Below are 22261 nucleotides of genomic sequence, written 5' to 3'. Positions count from 1 at the left end.
CCACAAATGTATGCACTATCTTAAACACAGAAGTCCATACACCCTGAGGAACCTTTAAACAAGGAACAGGTTAAAGGTTCCTCAGGGTGTATGGACTTCTAAACCATGTGTCATTTGGTTTACTTTACAACAGTTTAGTTTATTTCTTAAACTGTGTGCTTGTCTTGTGTCTAACAATAAAATGTTCAAGCGCTTAATAAACACACATGTGAGGACTGTTTGAAATACTGTATTCATGAGTTTGCAGTAGACAATGGTCAGTCATAATATTAGAAACAGTTCTCCATTTTTCACATCATGGCTGATCAGCCAAAGCTCACTGTAAATGTAGTTTAATGTAAAATATGTTATAATATTGTAGTAACATTATGCTACTTGTTTTGTTTTTTTTTTACCAACAGTTGGTATTACTTTTCCTCCTGTACAAATCAATGCAAAGTATTGTAAGTAACGTATTTTAATTATTATGGCTCATCAGAGTATTTTACAACAGATGAACTCACCTATTTAACTAGTGTATATTTCTTGTATCTAATAATGCACTAAATACATATTTGAAGACTGTAGGACATATTTAGCATTATAAACTATATTATTAGATATTATATATATATAGCATTATAAATATACTATAGTATGTCACCTGCTTCATACAGCTTCTCTGAACTGTATGTATATATACACACGCCATTTCTCCAACCAATCAGCGTGCAGGCAACATGTCACGTGACCACCTAACGCAATTCAGATTGTGTGTGAACGACTTCTTCCAGCAGTGTCTGGGCTGGGTGTGAGCTGGATCTCACGGTCATTGCTGAAGGAGTGTCAGGAGAGCAGTTTGTTCAGTGGAGGTGCGGTCCGATCCGAGTCTTTACGGCACCATATATCCGTCATTCACGTCGCTTTAGCTTCGCTCGTTAGCAGGTAAGCTCATGCTAAATTACAAGGCTCCTTGTATGTGCCAGTCCTAAGTGACAGTTTAAAAACGATTACAGATGCTCTGTGCATGTTGTTGCCTAAACAATAAAGCCGAAATCATATGTTTATACGTACTGCTATCATCAGACTTTTTGCTGTTTTGTTTTGTTTATTTTTTTATTTTCAACAGGCAATGTGATGGTAGTACTAAACGCTTGCTAGCTGCGACACTAATAGCACACACACACACACAAGTAAATGGCAGCTGCTCCTGTAGCAATATGACAATGTTTGCCAAAACCTCACCTCTCTTTCTAGTAGCTGGGATTTTTAACTGAAGTACTTCCAGTTCCTTATTAGAAACATGGACTTTTCACGCAGTTTGATTGGTCAGTGACTATAAAAGCAGCCAATGGTGTGGTTACAGAATAACCAGTCACCTTTGTTGTGGGCGGAGTTAGGAATCAGGAACACTGTCATGGAGTGTTTCTGCACAGTTTTCCTCTCAGTTAGCTTTTGAGTTCTTGATTTACTATAAGATATTTGAGGCACAACCACCTCCACAGAAATGAGTAATTACATTCATGCACGGTAGGAACTCCACCCAAACACTGACACAATACATATTTAGACTTAATTTAGACTATGTGTAATTGCACTGCCAGTGTGTAGCATGTGGGAAAGGCCCCATAGTGATACAAGAACCATCACAACCCCCATTAGAACAGAAATTAACTGTCAAATAATAAGAACTGTCATTAAAGATAATTATTATTATTATTATCATTGTAAACCTTTATACCTTTTATGAAGTATGCATTTCATTGAGCTTTACATGAAAACGTCCTTTTCAAAAATGACTTATGACATGGCACATAATTATCATGTATTTTTTTTGTGGTAATGATGTAGAGAAGATAAATGAGATTATCCAGGTAGTAGACATAGCTGGCACTAGCAAAAGTAATGTTAGAAATAATATTAAAGAAATAAAAACCACAACGTTCAAAAAAAAATCAACAGGGGGTTGCTTTCCCATGACTATTGTCCAAATATTCACTCCATAGCTACAGTAAAGTGGTTCACTGAGCTTTTCTGCTGTTTGTTTTTGCACATTTATCAGGATGAGCTTCTGTGATGCCAGTGTTGGTGCAGAATAGATGCTGCTGATGAGATTCTTTTTAAGCAGAGAAAACCATTGTACCTTTAACCACAGACTAACTGAAAGGTAAATTGACTCTAATGACCTAACAGCAAAAACATTTAAGGATCCTAAAAAAAGCATGTAGTCACAATCTGCCCTTGATCTCTTAAATAAAACTGTCATGAAGTGAGACATGAGAGCAAGTGTCTGGGACCTAGACTAATATTAAACTAGCATATAGAAGCAGTGTAATCAACAAGTGATCATTCTCCACTCACCTAAACCCAATGACCCACCTCTTCAGTTTTAATGCCTAAACTTGAGAAAATGTGTCTTCAACATGTTTATTGTTGTTAGTGTCAGCTTGAAAGCTTTAAACTTCACGGTCCAATGAATTTGATCTCTATTACAATCTCCCATGTTTATTCCTATTAATATTTCTTTTCCAGCAGAAATGTGTAGTTTAATAAAATACTACAAAACTGTAGTTCAACTGATAATTGTTTGTTGGGACTTTTCTAAGTGGTTCAAGTCAATATGAAGACGGAAATTGCCAAAAATTCCCATAGGAATGAATTGGGAACCAAGAACAAAGGCAGATGAAAGAGTAATGGACTGAACTTTGAACTGCAGACAGAAATCATTAGAAGTAAACAATATTCCATGACCAGTTAAAGTCCTGCAACATGCCACAATGATGCATCCAAACATGTGGTTCTACCAGAAATGGTGTGTTATGACTTTTCTAAGAGTGTGAAGACGTGGTTGGTAATGAAGTAATTTTAAACCGGTCACTTCACGAGAGATGAAATTCAAAATTCCTCCAGTTTGATTTGAATGCTTCAGCTCTTGTTTTTTTCATTTTAAATATGCTGTCCAGTTGTTCCAGATTGCAATGCGTTAAACATACTATTGTAACCATAATCTTAACTTAATAGAAATATATTAACATTTTCTTTCTCTTTGCTCCTCTTCAGTGCTTTACCACCCCTGTACAGTGACCTCCTAGACACTGCAGCAGCTGTAAATTCTCTTGTGTTATCAGCCAGTATCATGTCCATGTTCAGCACGGGCATCCTTGTGCTGACTTCTCCTCTCCACACGCTTCCCCTGCGCATCGCTCCGGTGCTCACCTCTGCCGCTCAGCTCGTAGAGCGCACACTCTACGTCCATCTCCACCCTGGGCTGAACTTGGGAAGTGGGAACCAGCCTCGATCTGTTTTCATTCCACCAGTAGTGGACTTGTCGACGCTCATTAACCGCCTTTACAGCAATGCGGCGGATATTTGTGCGCACCTTGATATCAAGGTTTTGCTGACCAATGTCCGCTCTCTGTCAGCAGCTTGCAATGGCACTGCAGTTTCAAACTGCCCCTTCCCCACTCCACAGTCCCTGTCTCACTCACCGGAGGTGGTGCTGACAGACTTTCCTCTGCAGGACCCAGGTCAGTCGCATCAGATCACCCAGAGTTTGCAGAAGTACACTGGCCAATGCTATGTCTGCAGCCCCAGTCTGCCCTCAGTGTTGCTTTACCCTGAGCTAATGAAGCTGCAGGAGAAAGAAGAACAGGAAAAGCCTGAAAATCAGGCAGAATCTTTGGAAACTTACAGTGATGTGGTGGTAGGGGGGACATTCGACCGGCTCCATGGGGCCCACAAGACGCTGCTTAACATATCATGCCTGCTATCGAATAGAAGGTGCCTTATTGGTGTGTGTGACGAAGCAATGCTAAAAAGTGAGTTGTTCATTGTCAGTATTGCACGTCGACATTAAGTTTCTCACGTCTCAAATTTTTACGATTTAATTTACAAATCGCACCCTTTTCTTCTTGTCCTCAGAGAAAGTGCTAACAGAGTTGATTGAGCCCTACTCTCTGCGCGTACAGAGACTGCACGAGTTCCTGCAGGACGTCAAACCATCGTTACAGCTTGAGATCGTGCCCCTTGATGACCCCTTTGGAGTGTCTATCGTCGACCCGCTGCTACAGTGCATCGTGGTCAGTGAGGAGACCAGACTAGGAGGCGAGGCTGTGAACAGGAGACGCATTGAGAATGTGAGTTGAGAGCTGAACAGTGTGCATGAATAGGCATTTGAAATTCAAATATCATGTAAACACTGTAGATGCTGCCACAACTACACTTTAGACCAGTTATTCACAGAGACTATGGGTCACAATGATATGTCATTATTAATTTATCATACATATATCTCTTGGAAAACGGTATAAGGTTCATTTTGGTATCCTCTGTTCTCCACACAGCACAATTTTAAAACCGCTCTCTACTCAAATTCCATTAACAGTGCTGTTCTGAGAGCTACTATACAGGAAGACGACTTAATGAACCCCACTAGCATGTTTACAGTGTGAGAAAAGCATATATAGAGAGTATTTCAAAGAGTATATAGAGTATATCGGTGACTTATGTGTGTTCTCTGCCTCCTGAACAGGATCTTCCACCTCTTGTTATTCACGAGATCCAGTTGCTTAAAGATGCCTATCACACAGAGAGCGAGGAGGAGAAAATCAGTTCCTCGAGCCTGCGCTCTCGACTCCTTGGCACCCTCCTCACCCCGCCTAAAGTAAGTCCTGTTAAAACGAAGTATACATTTTTGTATGAGACAAGTTTGTATAGAACATGTTGGGGCTTGAAATCAATAATCATGCATATTTTTATGGTTTTCACTACGTCACTGGAGGAAAACATAGGGGGAAAAAAATTACTGCTGAGGATTTTGTAACAAAGGTCAAATACAAGGTAACTTTAATATTTAACTGCTCTGAAAGGAACTGGTCAAAGAGTCACAGCCTTTTCTTTCACATTATCTTTAGGCCAAAGTGCAAATGACTGTTAAAGCAAGAAGAAAAATAATTATCACTGCTATTGTTGTATTGTGTTTTTTTTTTGTGATCTTTGTAATTAATTTCAACATTATATCTATCAAAACATAGAATATACATGCCTAGTATTGTCCCCAGTTATATTAACTAATATTATTACTGTTATAGTGAGCGATAATGAGCTCAACTGCAACAAAGTAGCTCACAAATGTTTCCCAATTACTGATTATTGCTGGCCTCGGCTATTTGTTGGTATTCAGCTTATTTCTTGAACTTTTGTTCCTCCTGTTTCTTGTGTGCTAGGACACTTCCCACCTCCCTCCCCTTCCGTATGTGATTGGGCTGACAGGAGGCAGCGGCAGTGGAAAGAGCTCCATCGCCAAGCAGCTGGAGGCGTTGGGTGCAGTTAGGATCGACTGTGACAAACTGGGCCATAAGGTGTATGAGCCGGGCACAGCAGCCTATCACAAAGTGCTGGAAGAATTTGGGTCAGGTGAGAAAAAACATCATTTTGCCTCCAGGATATGCCGTTAAAAAAACCAGTCGGGCCACCTTATCTGTTTATGGTACCTCACATAAGCTTCTTAGATGTCACCGTAAACAGTAATTTTTCAGGATTTTAATAGGCAACATATGAAATATCATGCATTTCGGTGCAATGACAAGTTCTTTTTTTTTTCTATCTTCTAGATATTTTGAATGAAGATAAAACAATCAACAGACGTGCATTAGGAAGGAAAGTTTTTGGAAACCAGGTAAAGTGACAAGTATTGATCATGTGTCAGTTAAGTGTCAACATTACAAATGTCATGTCACGTTACACTAGATTTACCAGATGTCCTGTGTTTATACTGCAGGAGCGGCTAAAAGCCCTAACACATATTGTGTGGCCTGAAATAGCACTTCTGGTGAAGAACACAATCAGCCAAGCCAGACAGGAAGGTACTGTATGAACTTTGATTCATTGATCTAAAATACTGTAAAACGGTTGTATTCAATAGTCTGTCACATTCCACATCAAATGTCTACTCATCTCTATAAAAGGAATAAACAACCGTGCCACAGAATATATTTCAAATGTATTATGTGCCAGAAGTTTCGTATCATACACATGAATAAGAAAGGAACTTCAAAAGATGGAAGATAACAGCTGGTTACATTGGTCCACAGCAACAACCACTTTGTAAGCTGTGGACATTTGAAACCCCATAACTAGGCCCAACCCCACTAGGTTTAGTCTCTGTTTGATGTAGGGCCTCCAAACTATCTTGATACACCCCTGCTAACTTTATGTGACCCTGTACTGTGCTCTCTGCAGGTAAACAGGTTTGTGTGATGGATGCAGCTGTTCTCCTGGAGGCCGGCTGGACAGACATGGTCCACGAGGTGTGGGTCACCATTATCCCAGAGGAGGAGGTAATATTATCTGCGATGGGACTAAGGCCTATTTCAGAGCTGGAATTAGCGTCCGTCCTAAGAGATCCAGTTGCGTGTGGACATACTAATGTTCAACTGTTAACACTTGGCACCAGAACACCTCCTGGATGCATCTCCTTTGACCACATGAGATCAGATCTGGCATCCCCTGCCCTGTGTTCAAATACACACTGATGTGATGTCTGTTCATGAGATCAAAATGATCTTTTTAATGAGTCTGACTGTACAGATGTGTCTGTAGTAGAGAAAGAAAACAAGTCCAGGGAGGATCTGAGTGAATCAAATTACTTTTCATGCTGCTGTACAGCATTAAATTAGATTTTTACAATTTAAAAAAAGAAATGATGTGATGATTAGTGTTTATATTGTAGCAGTGACTTCAAATAAATCAACATATGGACGTTGATAAGTGTAATAACACCTGTCCTGAGGAGTTTATCTTCGGACACTAGTGTGTTGCATGTCATGAAGAAAATGGTAGAAAAATACATGTTGTAATTCCTTACTGTTACCACTTGGGAGCAGCAACTCTGCTGTATTCTGACCTGCTTTCTCTTGATTTCCCCCCTCTCTCAGGCAGTGTTGAGGATAACGGAGCGGGATGGTGTGACCACAGAAGATGCTCTGCGCAGACTGCAGAGCCAGTGGTCCAACGCTAAACAAGTGCAACGCGCCAACGTAGTGCTCAGCACACTGTGGGAACCAGAGGTCACACACAAACAGGTCAAACACACATCACCCTACCAGTATACTGTCTATGTGTCTGCATTACATTAAGTCTTTAAAATTGATATTTATGACGTTTTATTTGATTGTCTTTCATTTTAAAGGTGTTGAGAGCTTGGAGTCTTCTTCAGGACAGAATCCAACAGAGACAAGTGAAACAATAGGAACATGCATGGGTCACTGTGTCATGTTATTGGTGACACACACACACACGCAATGCAACGCATGTGTCAGGCCCAGAGATGTGGCACAAAAACACCTCATCTACATGAGGGAGTTTTGCCTCAGAGAGAAGTGAAAACGGCCACTTTGCCTTCGCAGTGAACTTCGACCAAGACTCAGTGCCTGATTGACTTTCCACACCTTTTTAAAGTCTGGTGGGATTTTTTTTAAAAAATGCCCTGTTTAAGGAAAAGTGATGATGCTGTTTTCTACAAATGTTACACCTTCTATGAACACTAGTTGTCTCAATGATATCAATCAGAGACCTCATTCATTGACTCACTGTCTACAGATAAAACCTCCACATGAGGGTTAGCTGGAGTCAACCCCAGCTGACATAAAGCGAAAGGCAGAGTCACAGCCTCGTCAGTCCATCACAGAGCAAACACAGAGACCAACAACCATTCATTCTAACACTCGTTCACCGCTGCAAACCCACACGAACATGGGGAGAACATGCAACACTCTCAAACACTCAAAGATAGGCCCTCATTGGACCGGGTCACAAACCTAGCTGTGAGGCAACAGTGCGAGCAAGCCACTACTCCACCATGCGGCCCATTCAGGAATGAAGGTTTCTGCAAATTGAATGTTTTCAGCATTTTGTCAGTTCATGAAAGAAAGAAGAAAGAATTTATTAATAATAATAATAATAATAATGGATAGGTAGAATTAATGATGATGCATTTATCTTTGAGGTTTCACAGTATGGGGAATGTTAACATTTTTGTTTTCACTGTCTAATGATAAATTATGAATACAAAAGGTACACTGTATGATAGACTGTTAATATTCCAAAATATATTGTAGTTGTCACATTGACTGGTGAATGCACAGAGTACAGAAAGACAATGGAACTAGAAAGATATTTAGTACATTGACAAGAAAGCAGCTTAAATTCAGGCTCAGTACTTCGGATAAATCATGAGTAGACAAAATTGATGATTGCCTCAGAGACCCTTGTTACATGGCCCGTCTCCTCTCATAGTTAATGTCCATGAAAGCTGCCTGGGAAAACCAAAAGTGATCAAAGTGTGTTTAATCATGGTTGAATTAATGTTATGTATCATGTATAAAATGCTAAGATTGTCAGTTTTTATGTAAATAAAATAAAACTGATGAACCTCTCCATCTCTGGATCCTCTCCATTTTTTTTATTGTGTTTATTATCGTCAACCACAGATTTAAGGCTTTTTTGTAGATGTTGTCTATTAGAACCCCCACATACTATTTTGGAAAATAATCCAAAATACCATATATTTGTTTTTTTATTGCAATCTTTTCATATAGATGTCTAAAATAAAGTGCATTTTACACTTTGTAATTTTAAGTATTTTTTAATTTTCACTTTATTAAATCACATTTCAACAGTATTAAAATGTGCAAACTGCACAATTATGTACGTGCCAACAGTATCATGATGTGACTATTTCAATCATTCAAAACATTGTGCACTTGTGATTAAACATTATAAAACACACATGAAGGAAAACACTCTTTAGAAAAAAGTGCACTAGTAAGTGATGATGTGTGAAACAAAGGACTCTGGGCATGTGTCCAAATCTCATTAATCCCTTCATGGTTAATGACAACATATAGTGGTGACTGTCCATTCATGTACTGAAGTTCAGACTTAATCCAACTGTTCATGTCACTTTTTCTGAGGAAGAATCTCCCTCAGGCTAAGGAAAACCTGCACTCACTGCGGTGCATTTCCTCTGCTTTTCCTCACAGTCACAGCTCCACTCTGAGTTTGGCCGAGCACATCGCTTCCCCCAGCTTGTTGCTGGCCCGGCACACATACACCCCAGAGTCAGAAGGCTCCAGATCTTTCAGAACCAGAGAGCAGAGCCCGTCTTCATGTTGCTCCATGTTCACTCTGTTCGATTCCGGCACCGGCTTCTCGTTCTGAAGCCACTTCACTTTTGGCTGTGGGTAACCTAAGAATGAGAGTGAAGCACAACTGAAGGATCAATCACGTTTTATACACACTCAATTTAGCACAATGTACTTAAAATAAAATATGACTAATGACTTCAACATTACACTAAATAGGCTGCTTAAATATTGGTAATTTCACTACAGGAGACACTAAATCACCTCTGCATGTGTGCAAGTCTGAAGAGAAAATACATGAATAGGAGTTAATTGAAGAGTAAATAATCGCCAGTGGACCAGTGGGGTGTTTATTGGCAGGAATTTAATATACTACATAAACATATGTAGTCATAAGTGTGAACTCACTGGACCTCTAACTAGTTTAGTCTAAAAGGGATACTTTTCTGAGTTGTAAGTGAGCGACAGTGGATCAGTCGTACCGCGAGCAGTTTTTCAACTAGAAGGTTGTGGGTTCAATTCCCAGCTCCAATGGATATGAAAGATGTGTGTGTCAATGGCAAAACTGTAGTGTAAAACAGCTTTCAATGGTCATCAAGACTAGAAAAGTGATTTATAAATACAGACCATTTACAAACTCTTCTTCTGATTTGGTAGTAATGTAGTTATGGGAAATGTATTGGAGTAAAAAGTGAGTAAAAGTTGCTAGAAATTTTAAGTACAGATAAATGTACTTCAGTACAGTAACAGTGTATTTGTACTTGATCTCATTCTATTGCAATTACAATGTTATTTTTGTCCCCCCTTTTTCACCCTCGGCCCTTTGTAGACTGTGACAGGGAAGAATTTAATGAAGTGCATCACAGCTCAGTCACTGTACCGGTGACGCAGCATCTTAGCTGAGCTGTCGCTCCTCTGGGGAGGGTGGCGTCCCTCAGGGCTTGCTGGAAGCACGGTTCCGTCTGAAGCTGCTTGTCCAGCGACTGGATGGCTTCTTCTGCCTCTCGACTCCAGCCTGGATCTGCGTGCGAGAGAGAAACGATGACGAATAAAACAAGGCTTTAACGATCACAAAGGGCAAAACTCGAAGTGACAACCTGAGACTGTGAATCATCTGACATATGTATGTGGCTGTGGGAAATGGGGGGTGGGGGCACACGTGTGTGAGTGTGTGTGTGTGTCCATTTATCTGTGTTACCCTCTGAGGAGCTGCCAGGAGAGTCTGGCCTGTTGGAGAGGTTAGCCATCCGCTGTAGGGCCAAAACAGCCTTGCCGGTTTTCTAAAAGGACAAACAGCGCGGGGGAAGACAAATTACATCCACATCCTAGCTTCAGGTCTGTGAAGGACAATTGTTTTCAAAGGTCGTCACAGTGAAACGCTGATAAGAAAATTGTACATCCGTTACCTTCCACTTGCGCTTTGCCAGAAAGCGTCTCATCTTCTCCTTCTTGAGGGATTTGGTGGGTCTGCGGTTCAGAGGGGTGAAAGAGACCATCCAGGGATGAGCGAGGGCCTCAGTGCATGATAACCTGCAACTGCAAAGGGGACGAAGACACAGCGAGAAACAAAAAGGTCATGAATTACTGCCAGCAGCCGCGAATTATTTGGCTCTCTTAGTCGTGTCCAGAGCAAAGTTTCTGCAAAAAATGTAAATGGTCATAAAAAAAATTATGGGCAATCAATTGTGTCCATTTAAGTGTGTGTGTACTGATGCAGCTTGATTTAGGCCACCACTTCTTCTTGGCCCTGCTGATGGTTTTAAGTGTGTCAAAGTCTGTTAATGAATTGAAAGGAGCCATGACCCTGAAACTTAAAAGCCAATAGAAGCAGGATTTTCTGAAAAGATTTGTAATTTTTACAGAATTTAATTATCGAATACAACAAACATATTCCCTATATTTATTTATTAGGTTGTATTCCAAGAAAGAGATTGAGAAATGTAGTCATTATACTGAGACTTTTGCACAGTACTGTGCAGTATACAAATCCAAGATAGCACATACATTTATTAATGCATATGGGTCGTTCTGTTTTTATACGACTCTCATATAGAATTATAACTCTTTTTTTCCCCTCACCAACTGATGCGTGTAATGGCTGCGGGTGTCTGCGGGTAATGGCAGGATTATTCTTACAGATTATGAGCCAGAAGGCACCCGAGCACAGACTGGAAAATCTACAAAGCTTTAAACATTCTTAATTATATCCAAGACGAACTTGAATCCAAGTCTGTGAGCGGCAATTGTTTTTACAGGAAGGTGAACACTAAGATAATTCCCAAAAACACCAACCTGGGGTCTTTTTCCAGCAGGGAGCTGATAAATTCTTTAGCTTGATCTGAAATGTCCTCAAAACTCTCCTGGTCAAACTCATAGCTGGCTGCAGTCACGAGAGCCAAAGTCTCAGCATCGCTGTTCCCCTGGAAGGGGGATTCTCCACTCAGCCTGAAGGACACAAAGCAGTTATATTATATATGAACATATTACTTTCTTTGTAATAAGTAAATAAAGTGTCACTGTATGCACAGAGGATATTCTCACTGTAATTCCCCTTTATGTCGTGCTCACTGAAAGAACTAATATTAGGAGTGGGGACTGTGGAAGTACCACATTATCACCAGGAGATGGCACCAAATCTGCATTTGCAGTTTTTTGTAAAGCCTTAGACATATTTCTAATATTTGCCTTAATAATATTGTATTAATTTAGAAATTAAAGTTTGTAATATGTTGAAAAAGTGTGTGTATATATACACACAATTTAAAATATAAGCAAAAAAGGGAAAAACCACGACACTGAAATTACTTTACTATAGTTTTATTTGTGTAAAAAATATGTATCTATTTTTAGTAATATATCCCTTGCATGTATTTGCAAATGCTGATTTATTAAAAGTAACTCATGAATGAAGTACAAATTAATAACATTTGTTTATTTCAAACATATACTGGATGTTTTTTTACAATATTTTTATCTTTGTTTACCTAGTGTTATTTATTCTGATGTTTTTGCTTGTCTCACATTTAATAATTTTATGAGAAAAAAAAAATGTAATTGTTTTGAGTTTTTTTATGTTCCTCAATATTTTATTTTCCATTAATCTGCCTTGAAACTGCAGATGTAAACGGCTGTTATCTGGCATGCGTGCGCATAAATGTTCATAAATGTGCAGTGTCCCTAATAAATCAATGAATACATGTTGTCTTTCAGAACATGCGACAGTAGCTTTGCGTCATGTTGGGGGTGATCTAATGCACACACCATGAGCTGCACTTGTCAGCACCACTGGGAAACTTACAGGATGAAGCAGATGACTCCGATGCTCCACATGTCCGTCTCCAGGCTCACGGGCTCGAAACCGATGACCTCAGGGGCCACAAACTCTGGCGTGCCGTGCATCACCATCAGAGGTTCGTTATCGTCTGCAGAGAACAGACAACACGTCATCCTGAAGGTTTTTCTGTGGTTATTTACAAATGGCTCCAGTCTTCTCTAAATAGACCACCCTGACTGGAGCTCTTCGTTCTGAAGTGTCACCATATTTTCTGCCTCACGTGGCTTCGCATGTTGCTTTTCTTGAGTTAAGGACCAGTGATGGAGTTCCCCATGTAAGGAGTTGCTGTGCTGTATTGACCATTGATAGGTTATTTTTTTGTGTCTTCAGTTTGCAGAAATCACAGGGGAATTTCCAGGAAGACCCAAGAAATAACAAATACATTTACATGTCAAAGCAGCTCAGGATTGACTGCGGTAAACATCTGGTCCAGACCAGTTTAACGTCCTAGGTTTTTGTACAGTTTAAAACTTGCATTTCTGATTTGTTTCTTTGTGAAATATCATCCAGATGACATCAGGAAGGTGAATGAGGAGGTCAGGGGCATGTCTTTCATCAACCACGATAATCCTTGACCAATCTTCGACTGGATCTCTGTGTATTCAGTACATTCCATACACGGTGATGTAAATCCCCAACAACTCACTGTGTGCTGTTACTGTTTTTTGTCTTTTTCAGGATTTCAGTGGCCATTAACTAACCAGACATCTAGGAGGCATTGGTCATGTTTGTATTTAAATAGGGGATACAAAACATTAGCAGAATGTACAAGCAGAATGTACAACTGTTGCCAACTACTGTTTGTACTCAAAACAGGCCTTATAAGGAACTTTGACTTTTCCTCTTATCCTTATATATACACACACACACACACACACACACACACACACAGGACACTTGTGCGTCCACTGAAATACGCACATCCCCAGTGGGCAAATGGAAACTTTTGAAAAACATAAAATATTTTCCCGACATGTGCACTTGACAAGATAAGATCCAATAATTTTGCGACGTATCCTTCAAATACAGATCCATCAAACTCACTCAGTTTACTGGCCAGGCCAAAGTCGATGATCTTGATGCGTGTGCCAGTGGAGTCCACGCAGACGATGTTCTCCGGCTTGAGGTCAAGGTGGACGATGTTCTGCTTGTGAACGTACTGCATGCCCTCCAGGATCTGCTGCATGTAGCGGGCACTGGTTAGCTCTGTGTGCTCAAAGTTCTCGTCCACAATGCGTTCAAAGAGTTCTCCACCCGCAATACTGAAGAGGGGGGAAACACTTTTAAGGTCCATGTGCCCGAAAAAAAGAAACCCATCTACTGTACTACAGTAATTTATGTGGATGCCTCCACATGCAATTTGTAATCCATGTATGTGAGTTGTTGATGTTGTTATTATTCTGCCTCTGTTTGGTCTTTGTGAACAGAAATGATGTAACGTGTCTGTCGAGCAACACTAGAAGACCTGACCGAGAGAGTGTTTGTGTGTATACACCAGCAACACAGGGGAGGGCGGTGGCAGTCCATGTCTTAACTACTGAGTTTTCAAGCAATATAATCAACTTCTGAAATAGTTTCTTTGTGTTTTCAGTCATACTTTAGCAAATAGGAAGCAGAAATATAATCAAAAGTACCTCCAGTAGTAAAATTTCTCAATCAACTTTCATTACTTACTACTCCATGACCATGACCAGCTCGGAGTGTGTGTCATAGGCAGCCAGACACTGGACCAGCTTTGGATGATGGAGAAAGTTCATCAGCTCAATTTCCTTGCGGGCAGCAGTTTTGGCCTTGTGCGTCCGGGCTTGATAGAACTTCCCTGCATAATTGTCCCCCGTCTCTTTATGGGTCAACCGGAACACCTGGCCAAACTTCCCACTGGAAGGGAAACAGGACATCATAACTCCACTTCAGTGTTTGACAGCTTTCAATTGACAGTTTAAAGGGGGCTAAATTGTCACGATAATCGGGAAGCGAGCATCCTGAGCTGCAGCCAAAGCAATGACAGAGGAGACTCAACAGTAGTCTTGATTCTTTCTAAATGTTTCTTTCCTGTTTGGCCCTGTGGGCTCTGCTTCATAAGGTTTTCTTCTGCTTTTTATGCTCTTGTTGGGTTTCCTCTGTGTTGTGCGGAGAGCTGGTTGCTTGTTGATTTTAGCAGATTCAGTTCCTATGCAAAGTACAACTCACTGGCTACGCACTTCTCACTGCTTCAGGAGCAGAAGACAGACACTGAGACAGAAACTCACATAACATCACATCCATTGAGAGTTTGGCAGGATAATTAAACCCAATGTCAGTCTATTATATGTCACGTTATGATTCTTTGATTATTGGCATTTAAAGAATAATTCATATGTAAAATAAAAAATCTATACATACAGCTTAAGCATGATTATCTTTTTAATTCAAATACTTACACTCCCAGCTTTTCATGCACATTGTAGTGGTCCTTGACCTTGTGTTTAGTGTCAACGGTCACTGTAATGTACGAGTCCAGCTCATCCTTCTTTTCCTCTTGAGACACAAAATAGAAAAAAAAGGGTAACAATCAGTAATTGTTCTGATAAATATTGTTATATCAAACTCAGTTTTGAAACTTCACTCACTCTCCGTCGCCATCTCGACACAGTCAGACTCCTGGCTGGGTTCGCTGACCCCTGCAGAGTTGTAGGCCCTGACACGGAAGCGGTATCTGCCCTTAGGCTCCAGGCCTGAGCAGACGCGGTACGACGTGTTTTTGCAGCGGCTTGATACTTCGGTCCAGCTCCCAGGCTCGTCCGGGCCCTCTCGTCTGACCTCTACGATGTAGCCCAGCACGGCTGTGCCGCCGTCGTAGCTGGGGCCGGTCCAGGACAGAACCAGGGACTGACTGGACAGTTTCGAAACGACGGGGTGGGATGCTGGTGGGTCAGGTCGGTCTGTGGATGAATTCAAGAACTAAGTATTTTTTACCCATTCACCAAGACAACAGATGCAGTGGAACTATTAATAGGTGTAATTTATGTTTACTTTCATAACATATATATATTATTTATTATTTTGGGGGGGGGGGTTGCCAATACCTACTACCCCCCTTCCTTTTTCTGTAATCTTTATTTAAACATGTTCAAACAATAAATAAGGGCTGCAGCGACTGGTTTGAGCTGCAGGGCACTGCTATACTGAGACATGGAGCTGATGGACTTAATCAGTATTGTGTGAACTCATTTGACTGAAAATTACACACTATAGTTTAAGAACAAGTTCAGTGTCCTCAGTGTGAATATGTTCTTGAATATTAGCTCCTGTTTGATTTGAAGACACCATTTTCGAGTTTTAGGATACACTGGTTGCCATTTTTTATGGACCAAACAACTAATTTACCAATAAATCAATAATGAAAATGATCACATTTTCCATAAAACACTTTTTGACACCTGGGCCCTCACCATGCAGTTAGAGGACAACAGATAGAGAGTTTTTCAAACATCAATACTCAATATAATCAGTATACACACACACACACACAACGGTTGACTCTGTGACATTATGACAAACCTATGACACTGAGGGAGACTGTGTGCTGGGCAGAGCCTTCTCGGTTTCGCACTACGACGGTGTAAGAGCCGGTGTCGTCTGCACAGGCCTGAGCGATCTCCACGCTGCTCCGGGTCTTACTGCTCCTCACAGACATACCTGGCCTTCCTACTACCACCTGCAGAGGCAGAAGAATGGAGGGCAGAATGATTTCAAAGCCCAGGTACAAAAAAATCAGATAAAAACTGGTTAAAGTGCATGGCTCTCACTTTGTCTCTGTTGTAAATCCAGCAGCAGGCCACAGGGACACAGCTGCTCCTGAACTCACAGTGCAGCTGGGCCTGCTCTCCTAACCGCACCTCCACCTGCTCAGGTGGCTGAATGAACTCTACAGGAGGTCCTGAGGAGAGGCAGAGATTCAAACGTGGAGTTAGCTTTTTTGTTACCTCACCAGATTACTGCAGGTGCTGCTCACTACTCACCTTTACGAGAGGAGTCTTGTGTTTGACGGCTGACCTTTCTGATGTCTGTGGAGACTGGAGGAGCAGGTGGACCTAGAGGAGGAGGTTTAAAAAGTATCTGACCAATCACATGTGTGCAGTCAAGTTTGGTTGCAGTGGCAGATTGCAAGACACTTTTGAATGGGCTGGTAGATGCCCACTACAAGATTTATTAGGAGTGATAGGAAGAAAAACTACATTCTGTTACCAAAACAAAACAAATTCATATGTGTTGCTGCGCCCTGGTACAGTTTTATTAACATATTTACTGTTAAATAGCATTATTTATGTACAGGGATCTAAAAAAAAAAGTGTTTTATGCATCTTGTCTTCTCTGTGTTGATCTTTACCTTCATTCATCGAGTCAGTATTGTCATGTGCCGGGACCTTTAGTGTGACCTCTCTGTGCTGCTCATGATTACTTGCTCTTGGGATTTCCTTTTTTGCCTTTCCTGTACAAACACAGTGTGTTAACTACACACATAGCAGTTTGATGTTGTTAGTGTAAGTGCAATTTATGCTGTACATTAAAGCAACACTATGTAACTTCAGCTGGCCGAGCTGTCGCTGTAGGAAACATTGCCACGAAAAGTAAAAAGTCTTTTTAACTGACCTCAGTTCAGCATTATTCTGGAATTTGCTGGGCCTCAGTCTGGCAGATTTAGTCTCTGATTATTATTAAGTTACATTTACCCACTCAAAAAACTTAGAGCAGTGGTTTAAGTGCAGCGCAGTGCATTCTATTATCCTCATGTACAAGTCGGTCAGTGTATTTATATGACATTAAAAAAATATATTATTGTGTTAGTCTGACTTAAACTGGACTTTGTAAACATGTGAGTCCGACTGAATAGTCCAACCCCAGCTAATACCTGGAAATAATAGAAGAAGCTGATACACAGAAGAATGAAACAACAGCGACAAAAACATGTGTATTTGGACTGATGAGGAGTCCAATTTTACCTACAGGTATTTCAAACTATTTCACTGTGTTAAAAAATATTCTTCTCCCATGAAGAACAAAATAAACAGCCCATAACATGACTACTTTACCTATTTACATTCATATAGGATTTTTGGATTGTATTGGATTTGAGATGTTGTCTCTCTGATATCCGATCCAGTGATTTTGAGCAGTATCAGACTGAACCCGATACTGAGTATCGTATCGGCTCATCCTCAGAGAAATCAACAGTAAAAGTTGCATTGTGTTGCTTTAGGTCCTTATGGAAGCAGGAGCGACAACAACAAATCAGCCAGGAACAAGACAACATGTGATATACTGTACTTTTTGATTTAATATAACAATATTTTGCTTTACAACTTCACCTGTGACATGTAACTCAGCACTGCTCATCTGTTTTCCAGCACTGTTCTCAGCTGTGCAGGTGTACGTCCCAGCATTTCCATGTGAACACCGGCTCAGAGCCAGAGCAGCGACACCATTTTTGAAGGACGTGTTACTCGTTAGCACCCTCTTGCCTACACATGAAGGTAATAATGGACAAACACATGTTTTCACGGTTGAGTTCCAATTACTCCTTCACATATTTTTTGGCATTTTCTTGGTATGATAATCAGCCGTTTACCATTGTGTTGCCAGGAAACGCTCAGAGGCTGACTTCCTGTGATAACACCCTGAAAGGTAGCATCACTTCCTTCACACACAGTGCAGTCCTGGAGTGGCTCCTTGAAGTGAGGTGATGCCAGTGCCTGGATTTGTGTGTGTCTGGTATCTGAATGGAGATTAGAAGGCCAGAACAATAGAGTTTGTTTTCAGACTCTGTACACACAGTGTTTCCTCTTCCACTGCCCAATCAGACCTGGCCACATTATCCAAATTAAAATAAAGATTTACAAGTGTTTAAGTAAAGAAAAAAGGTTTTTCAAAATGTAACTCAAAAGCTGTCGTGTTTTTCCCAGTCAAGAGTCCTGTATAAGATTAAAAAGTTATTCCAAGGACCCCCTCCTGTATTCCCTCTGGAATAATTTGATTAATGTAATCAAATCATAAGTAAGAGTAAAAAATTAAAACACATTCACCATTTCCTGTACTGTGTGGCATTTTGTTGTGACTGTGACTTTGATGTAGGAACTTTTCATGGGCCTCCTGTACATCTGAATATTTTTAGATGGAGCCTACAGGACATTACTGTGTTGATATGATAATTTTGTGTTGAAACTAGGGAATTTGGGATAGTCATTCAAGCAGACTGTACACTGTTATATTTAAATTATTAGTGTGGTTATTGTTATTGAGCTGTGGGACCTATTTTGAAACATCAATTTTGCACAATTACAAGCAAGAACACAGAATATGTTTTAAAAAGGGCTGAATTTCTAGTTAATTCTTGTTGCGTGTACTTTAGTCCATAAAGTTACAGGCTGATAGTGAATGTTGCTTTCTGACTGAGACTTGTTGCATTTTCACTTTTGAAGGTGAGATAACTGGTTTAATGCACACAGCATGAAGAGTTGGTTTCAGTTTTGTAAAATGCATGCTAACACTTGAAGAAAAAAAAACCTTTAGTTTGTCTCTGAAGACCAGTGGTTTTTAAAAGGAGGTCAAATGTCTAGATTCATCCATGAATCCATGAAGGCTACAGCGTACAATGAAAAATACATGAATTTCCATCTTGTTATCTGAAATACTTCATAGATTACTTTTTTAATTGAACAGTCTTTTTTTGTGAAAATACTTCATGGAGTCCCTGGAATAGTCTTTTATCTATGTATCAGTCCATTTTCTAAAAAAGGAGAACCTCTGCATTAGACCACATTAGACTGATGAGGACGTACTGTATAGTTTTTGTCTGTTAGGATCATCAGTTATGTTGAGTGTATGCAGTTGTTAGTGCAAGTTTCGGGAATGTGACACGTTGTTTGCAGGATTTTCCCACCACACGTGTGTTTGCACATGTGGCCCTGGAATGTGCAGCAGGATGATCAATGGCGTGGTCACCAGTGCATAATGGAATGCCACCAGCGTGTGTGTGTGTGTGTTTGTGGCAGGTTGCATGCAATGACAACACAATACTCTGTGATGCAGTTGCACTCAGATGCACCGCCGTTGCAAAACTACAAAAGCAGCACTTGCATTTCATCACTACTTTGTGACTTAAGCTACATCCTTATTTAGACATCATATGTACATATGCATATGCAATCTATAAGATTCTGGTATTCCTGGTTTTCCTTTGTACTGTTGTCATTTTAAGTCACTTTAAGTTAAACAAACTCAGCTTAAAAACATAATGCTCCCACACTGAGCTGAAGCTGCGGATGTTAAGTAAATGTGGCAAATGTTTGGCTTTAAGAATTAAAAGTGTCACTTTAAAGAAACCCAGTTTTATCAGTGTATTATTAATTAAAGGTTTACCTGTTGCAAATGAGACTCCCAGTTTGTTGTTGCCCCTCGCTGGCAGGTTAGTGGTATGCAGTCCATTTTCTGTATCTTTCTTCCCCACACTCTGAGGTTTGGCTTGAGGCTTGAGGGCCAGTCGGAACGTGGACACATAGGTCTTTGGCTTCTGGCCATCTTTGTCCATCCTTTAGTAAAGACAGAGACAAGGTCTGAACTGTGTTTGACACAGTCACTCCTCAGCCATGCCTCCTCCTCCTCTGTCGGTTTAGTTGTTTTGTGTTTTCACTATTGTGTTGCATGTACTTGCCCTGTTTCTGTTCACACATCCTCTGAGATGTGAACAGGAGGAGCCACTCAAATCACAACCCCCTCTCTCTCTCTCTCTATCGTTCTCTCTCTTTCTCTCCCTTGTTTTCTTTCTCTCTCACAGTCCCACTCTTCATAGGAAACAGCCTGTTTTGTTTGAAGGCCAATTAAAAACACACATGTCCAGCCCCCTCTGATCCTCTGGACAGAGAACAGAGGGAGAGACACACACACATGTGGTCAAATGCACAAGAGATATGGAGCGAGAGTGGGGAATGTGTGGGAGATAGAAAACAATCAGGTTGAATAGAAAGTTGGACAGAGATAAAAAGAGGCACATACCAGTGGTATAGAACTTAAAAAGCAGATTTTACCTGAAGCCTCACGTCATAAAGGTTCCTCCTGGTCTCAGAACATAATCACAGCCTCCTGTTGTCAGCTTCTCTTTGCCATTTTTAAAAAATTCCGTGTAGACACCTATTCCCTCCACAAACTGTAGGCTGAGCCACACTGCCGCAGTCACCGCAGGAATCAAGCAGATCCAGTAGGACAGCTTTCTGTGCGACACACAACAGGGATCAGTGGTGTGAAGTGCTTTAAACCGTGGACTTCCGGGGTTGAGTTTCTTTGAATGGAAATAAGAAGTGGGACCATGTGACCACAGACAGTAGCTTCACCTGTATGTGATACACTTTTAATTCTATTGAAAGGGAAATGATAGTAGCCGATGGGCGGGTGTGTCTCTCAAGGTGTGCTTTCATTCAGCTTTTGTTGATACAACAACATCTTATACATATTTAAAGCCTGGAAGGCTTTTTGTTATCAAGGTTTTCATTTTCTCTTACTATTCTGAAGAGCAGTCTCACTAACGCTCTGCAACAGAATCTCTGATTCTACTTGAAAAGCTTTTTTCCCCTTTAATTTTACACAGATTAAGTACACAGTATGCATCTGATAAAGTGGTGGTGGTGCATTCAAAGATGCTCTTCTGCATATCTGGGTTGTAATCAGTGGTTATTTTAAATACTATTAACACTTTGCATTACAGTGTGGTAACAATAACAAAATACTGTAAATGATTTAGTATTATGGTAATACAATCAATCATTACTTTTAGAGTACAATGGAAGAGGTGTGTGGGACATAAGGGAGGATACATTTATGTGGTGTTACACTGATGGTAGCCTACACTAACTCTCATTATGCTTTAACATGAATATTATTTTGGATATTAGTGTAATATTATCTCCTTTTTACCGAAATAGTAGGTATCTAATAATATTACTACCGCCACATTAAACATTTATCACCATACTCCTACCATGTTCTTACTGTAGTGTAATGTACGGTTTAACTGAATTACTGTTGCCTTTCTATCATCTCTAACCAGTATGGTCATTCACCTCTGACCTCTGGAATCAACAAGACATTTCTGCCCAGATGGATGTCTTCTCTTTTTTGGACCACTCTCAGTGAACACTTCAAAGAGTTAGTGATAATCCCAGTAGATCAGCAGATTCTGAAGTTCTCAGACAAGCCCATCTGGCACCAACCACCATGTCAAGTTTAAAGTCACTTAAATCACCGTTCTCTCTCCATTCTGATGCTCATCTGGACCACGCCATTGGTCCAGACGATTGGCTAATTCGATATTTGTGTGAATAAGGTGTACCTAATATAGTGACTGGTGATTGTATACCCTTATCAATGTCACTATATTATTGTTGTTGTTTAAGGCATCAACAGTGTCACATTACTGCCTCCTATAATCTCCTTATCCTCATTTATTTTCTGTTAGACTCCTAATACTAATTACTTTATTAGACAATCTAAGTATATGCCACTACTTTGAGATACATACATGTGTTTCTGATTAAACCTATACACATAATCTGTAGTCCTCAAATATCTTATTAGAAGCAGCTATAAGATGTATGTCTTAACAAATGGTATAATAAATATACCATATATATACATATATATATATATATATATATATATACATATATATAATAAAAATCAATAAAATTTATTTAAATGTAGGCAATTGATCAATTGACAATATATAATAGCATATAATGTTCTGCTTCTGTAGATACTCAGAATTTCTATTCAT

At 40.2% G+C, this 22261-nt stretch overlaps 2 protein-coding genes across 4 annotated transcripts; one reads left to right on the top strand and one right to left on the bottom strand.

Moving 5' to 3' along the window:
- Window positions 1-737: 737 nt before the first annotated feature.
- On the top strand, window positions 738-8417 carry coasy (CoA synthase). 2 transcript variants are annotated; one of them, XM_058621461.1, is made up of 10 exons: window positions 738-924; window positions 3040-3797; window positions 3901-4115; window positions 4511-4642; window positions 5205-5394; window positions 5592-5656; window positions 5759-5843; window positions 6220-6317; window positions 6915-7061; window positions 7169-8417. In XM_058621461.1, exons 2-10 carry the CDS (start codon window positions 3116-3118, stop codon window positions 7226-7228), a joined length of 1674 nt encoding a protein of 557 aa, XP_058477444.1. In that variant the 5' UTR covers window positions 738-924; window positions 3040-3115; the 3' UTR covers window positions 7229-8417. The 2 variants fall into 2 exon arrangements, with proteins under 2 accessions (XP_058477444.1, XP_058477442.1); XM_058621459.1 differs by lacking the exon at window positions 738-924 and adding an exon at window positions 2701-2791.
- Window positions 8418-8486: 69 nt separating this feature from the next.
- On the bottom strand, window positions 8487-20702 carry LOC131448736 (myosin light chain kinase, smooth muscle-like). 2 transcript variants are annotated; one of them, XM_058621458.1, is made up of 18 exons: window positions 20520-20702; window positions 19855-20024; window positions 18065-18211; window positions 17805-17957; window positions 16826-16927; window positions 16458-16529; window positions 16245-16375; window positions 15997-16153; window positions 15066-15377; window positions 14877-14973; window positions 14131-14334; window positions 13501-13718; window positions 12421-12544; window positions 11415-11567; window positions 10529-10658; window positions 10321-10402; window positions 10003-10143; window positions 8487-9226 (listed from the first exon to the last, which is right to left on the bottom strand). In XM_058621458.1, exons 2-18 carry the CDS (start codon window positions 20021-20023, stop codon window positions 9021-9023), a joined length of 2598 nt encoding a protein of 865 aa, XP_058477441.1. In that variant the 5' UTR covers window position 20024; window positions 20520-20702; the 3' UTR covers window positions 8487-9020. The 2 variants fall into 2 exon arrangements, with proteins under 2 accessions (XP_058477441.1, XP_058477440.1); XM_058621457.1 differs by lacking the exon at window positions 20520-20702 and having other exon boundaries at window positions 19855-20194.
- Window positions 20703-22261: the final 1559 nt, after the last annotated feature.

This window comes from Solea solea, chromosome 21 (assembly GCF_958295425.1).
Source record: "Solea solea chromosome 21, fSolSol10.1, whole genome shotgun sequence".
In the NCBI taxonomy this organism is placed as follows: Eukaryota; Metazoa; Chordata; class Actinopteri; order Pleuronectiformes; family Soleidae; genus Solea; species Solea solea.
The sequence above is the reverse complement of the archived record's forward strand: the minus strand, read 5'-3'. Positions and strand labels throughout refer to the sequence as shown.